Raw genomic sequence first — 4,823 nt, forward strand, 5'->3', positions numbered from 1 at the left:
GACAGCTGCAGATCTCTTATTCTAGGTAGCAGCCATGGTGTGCCCAGTGGACTCCCTCGGTAGAAGGATCGCGTTCGAGATGCTGCGACCCATTCCATGCTGACAAAGTGTGATGAACTGTTCTTCGGCATCCAAAAAAGGGGTTCCACTACCTAATCCTCAGAAGAAAAATATGACCGTGCAGTGCTGCAAATCAAACCAAATTTGATCTTTGGCACCGCCTTCTTTGGAATAGCTAGCTAGCAAAGCAAGCATGCGTATAATTGAAGGCGTGGAAGCGTATACCTCTAGGCAAGGGCGCGTGCGTGTATATATATAGATCAATAGGATTACAATTGGCGGCAGGTTAGTTAGTACTAGCACACACGTAAACACACGCACACACATCACGTACAAGGTACATACTGAGATAAGGATCACCGTACCTAAGCCAAGCTATACAAAGATAAGGATCAACTCTGACAACCTGCCTTGTACAACACATGAACACATGCACACACATCACGTAAATGTTACAGATGACACGTACACGTATACAAACCCTATCGTTTAACAGCATGCACCTGTCGATCGCCTATAAATACATCTCCAGTTCGTTCATCCTCTTCAATATCTCACCCCCTCTCGCTTAATAGTCCGTCTCATCTTGGCTTTGTATCCATGGCGGCAAAGATGGCGAAGAACGTGGACAAGCCGCTCTTCACGGCGACGTTCAACGTCCAGAGCAGCTCCGCCGACTATGTCACCTTCATCACCGGCATCCGCAACAAGCTCCGCAACCCGGGGCACTCCTCCCACAACCGCCCCGTGCTGCCGCCGATCGAGCCGAACGTCCCGCCGAGCAGGTGGTTCCACATCGTGCTCAAGACATCGTCGGCCAGCACCGGGCTCAGGCTCGCCACCCGCGCCGACAACCTCTACTGGGAGGGCTTCAAGAGCAGCGATGGCACCTGGTGGGAGCTCACCCCCGGCCTCATCCCCGGCGCCATCTACGTCGGGTTTGGCGGCACCTACCGCGACCTCCTCGGCGACACCGACAAGCTGACCAACGTCGCTCTCGGCCGGCAGCAGATGGCCGACGCGGTGACCGCGCTCTACGGGCGCACCAAGGCCGATAAGACCTCCGGCCCGAAGCAGCAGCAGGCGAAGGAGGCGGTAACGACGCTGCTCCTCTTGGTGCACGAGGCCACGCGGTTCCAGACCCTGTCTGGGTTCGTGGCCGGTCTGCTGCACCCCAAGGCGGTGGAGAAGAAGAGCGGGAAGATCTCCAACGAGCTAAAGGCCCAGGTGAACGGGTGGCAGGACCTGTCTGAAGCGCTGCTGAAGACGGACGCGAAGCCCCCGCCAGGAAAGCCGCCAGCGAAGTTCACGCCGATCGAGAAGATGGGCGTGAGGACGGCGGAGCAGGCGGCCGCCACCCTGGGGATCCTGCTGTTCGTCCAGGTGCCCGGTGGGATGACGGTGGCCCAGGCGCTGGAGCTGTTTCATAAGAGTGGGGGGAAATAGGTAGTTGTACAGGTATATCTGCATGGGTATATATTGTATATAAGTCGAATAAACATGTCACAGAGTGACTGAATGATATAAATAAATAAGCATCTCACAGAGTGAGCGAACGATATAAATAAATAAACATGTCGAGTTCATGTTGTGTCCAACCATAAAATTGCCATCCAACATATGTTTTGCATATGCAAATATGAGAAGCGCGAATTACATACATCCTTTTAGACTCCCAGTCTACACAATCCCCCCATTCATTGGATAGGTGGATTTCCTGGGAGATAAGGTGCAAAACTTCAAGGCCCAACGGAGCTGAAATGACTCAGTATAGCAATCCCATCGAGACTAGGCTCGTACCTCGTTGGAGACAGGGACGGCGTGGATGCGGGAGGCGACTGTCCAACGCTACTCATATACATTTGGACCCGCATTTGAACTAACTGGACGAAATTCATGCAAACCAGCTCCAGGGTGGAAAGCGCCGACATAAAGGCGAGCGGGCGTATCGGTGCTAGTTGCGGACGTCCGGCAATGCCTCTGTGGCAGCTGGAGACGTACAGCGGCAACGACGGAGGTGGAGGGTGCAGATGCAAAGAGAGGAGGAGCAGGGCGGAGTGGAAGGAATTGGGACCGGGAGGGGGAATTGGGTGGGCCGGGGATGTCGGAGTCCTACGTGGCTCCTGTCTGGTTTGAACATTTTTTCATTATTGAAAAAATATCCGAATTTTAAAAAATGTTGATGAATTTAAAAAATGTTTCCATATTTTTAAAACTGTTGATGAATTTGAAAAAATTGATCACAAGTTTGAAAAAATGTTTCTTATTTTTGAAAATGTTCTTGAATTTCAAAAAATGTTCATGTATTTGGAAAGTGTCCCTGCATTTCAAAATTAAAATATGGGGGACAGTTATTTCTATTGTTTCTTTTACATTTTTATACAAAAAAGGAAATGGAGAAAAGCAAAAAAGAAAAGAAAATGTAAAAGGAAAAACTTATAGAAAAAACACAAAAGAAAAAGAAAGAAAAAACGATCTAGGAATGTTCTAGTACTTTTCTATAAACGGGGAAACACACTAAAAACCCCGAACTGGCCTGGCACGATATAGTGCCTACATTGCGTGAGGGTGTGCGTTTGCTCGCTAACTATTGATCTATGCTGGGATTCAGAATATCGTCATTATCTTGCCTCTAGTGAGATTTTTTCTTGAGAATTCTCGCCCAACTTTATTGATTTTTTTGAGTCACGCCTAACTTTATTGATGAATCAAAATGTTCTAGTGAGATGGAAGAACAACTGGTCACAAGCTAGTACATAGCGGGCCGGCCAGTCGGGAGCCATTAGTGTGCTTCATTCATTCCTTTTATTTATTTGGGTCCTTTTTACTTACTTATTTTTATTTATTTCTTAAAATACTTGACTTAATTTTTAAAAAATCACCACGCATTAAAAATTATGTAATGCAATGAAAATTATCGCATAATTTGTACATAAATTTTTGATATTATTAAAAGAAAAGTTCATCACAATTAAATAACATTCACATGTTTGAAAAATATGATCAATTTTTTATTAAATCTTAATAACATATAAAAAAACATGTAATTTGTAATAATATTTGGTACCAGTCAAAAGGAATTCATAACGCTTACAAGATGTTTCATAATTTTTTTAAACGTTCATGTCATTTATGGAAAATTTTCATTGTGTTAAAAAATGTTTGCCTTGTATTTAAAGATTAAATCAACATTTGGCAAATGTTCAACTTATATTCATAAAAAACTTAAACATGTATTTAAAAAAAATGTTCAACGTGTATCTAAAAAATTCATACTTGTATAAAAATACATTCAATGTGCATTTGACAAATTTACAATATGTATTCAGATAAAATGGTCAAACATGTATTTCAAATATGTTGAAAGTATATCTTAAAAAGTGGACCGAGTGTATACGAAAAATGTTCAACATGGATTCAATAGAGTTAACATATATTTGAAAAATAAGGAAAAAAAGAAAAGAAAATCCAAATAATGCCAATGAAAACTGATAACGGGGAGAGGACGCAACAAGCACACTGCGGCCGTCGAAGATCAGCATATGGTGATCTGACTAGCAGCTTGGACAGAGATGCCGCCGCGAGGGAAGTCAAAGAAGAAGAAGGAAAAGAGGCAGGGCATGGCGCCGCCGCCGCCGGCCACGGCGGCCGCGGCAAGGAGAAGTACTATGGAGGAGGCGGCGCTTGAGATTGGATGGGAATCCGCCCGTGTCGCCTAGTCGAGCGGCGCAGGGGCGATCCGTTATTTCGGGGGAACAGGTTCGGGATAGTAGTAGCCTAGGTTCCTTCATTATAGTTGTATCTGTAAAATAAATCCAGATAGTTTACACATCCATTTTTATTTCAGCTTGAATGCGGATGTTGAATCGTCATATAATTTTTCCCTAGAATATGAACGTACAAATAGCTTGAAGGCTACGTCGTCGCCCATAGCTACGAGATGCGACTCACACGGGCCTGCCCGCCGAACCCGCTGTAGAGCTGGCCGTCTAGGAGAGCCGCGTGTCTTTCCATGGTGGTGCAGACGTAGAAGTCTCCGTCCGGCGTCTCGTCTTGAAGGAGCCGCTTCCGAGGAGCGCGGCCACGACGAATGGGCTCCTGGTCTCCTCTGTGGCGCCGGTGAACCTGGCAAGCAGGACGCTTTTGGCTTTACCCATTCCAGGCATGCGAAAGTAGGTACGGACCACGGCAGCGCCGTCGACGACGATGGAACCCTCGGTGTCGGTGGTTGACCCTGACGCCGCGGCCAGGGACAGGCGACGGCGCTTGGCCTTGCTCGTGTAGCGCCCGTGCACTGGATCCATCCAGCCGACGCTCTCAGAGTCCGACCGCGCTGCAAAAACCAACAAAACCAACAACAGCTGAGAGACCTCAACAAGGGTGTGAATCCGGCCAGTACCAGGTACCAACCTCCGTCCTTCCCTCCGGTGGAAGGACTTGAGTGGCAAAGCTTTCTTTGCCGTCTACAAGTCCACAGTGGATTCAGTCTCATATATCAATGGCGCGTACTCTCAAGCGAGTTAAATTCACCTTTGCTTCCGAGGTGATGATGTCTCCTTCTAATTGTGCCGGCCGATACGGCCGAGGTTTTTTTTTAAAAAGGAGGATGACCCTCGGCCTCTGCATCTGGGCGATGCATACGGCCACTTTATTAATTATTCTCACAAGACCTTATAAAGTAATACAACAGTAAGACTAAAGCCGCCATCTAAGCAACAAACTGCCGCTACACCTATCCAGTTGATGAAGGGGCGCAGATAGCC

The 4,823-nt window shown here is 46.8% G+C and overlaps 1 protein-coding gene across 1 annotated transcript; it reads left to right on the forward strand.

Moving 5' to 3' along the window:
- The first annotated feature begins 405 nt into the window (after window positions 1-405).
- LOC123176152 (protein synthesis inhibitor II-like) lies at window positions 406-1,658 on the forward strand. The gene has a single exon (XM_044590505.1). The coding sequence runs from the start codon at window positions 661-663 to the stop codon at window positions 1,504-1,506; it is 846 nt and encodes a 281-aa protein (XP_044446440.1). The 5' UTR covers window positions 406-660; the 3' UTR covers window positions 1,507-1,658.
- Window positions 1,659-4,823: the final 3,165 nt, after the last annotated feature.

Source organism: Triticum aestivum, unplaced genomic scaffold (assembly GCF_018294505.1).
Source record: "Triticum aestivum cultivar Chinese Spring unplaced genomic scaffold, IWGSC CS RefSeq v2.1 scaffold82485, whole genome shotgun sequence".
Classification (NCBI taxonomy): domain Eukaryota; kingdom Viridiplantae; phylum Streptophyta; class Magnoliopsida; order Poales; family Poaceae; genus Triticum; species Triticum aestivum.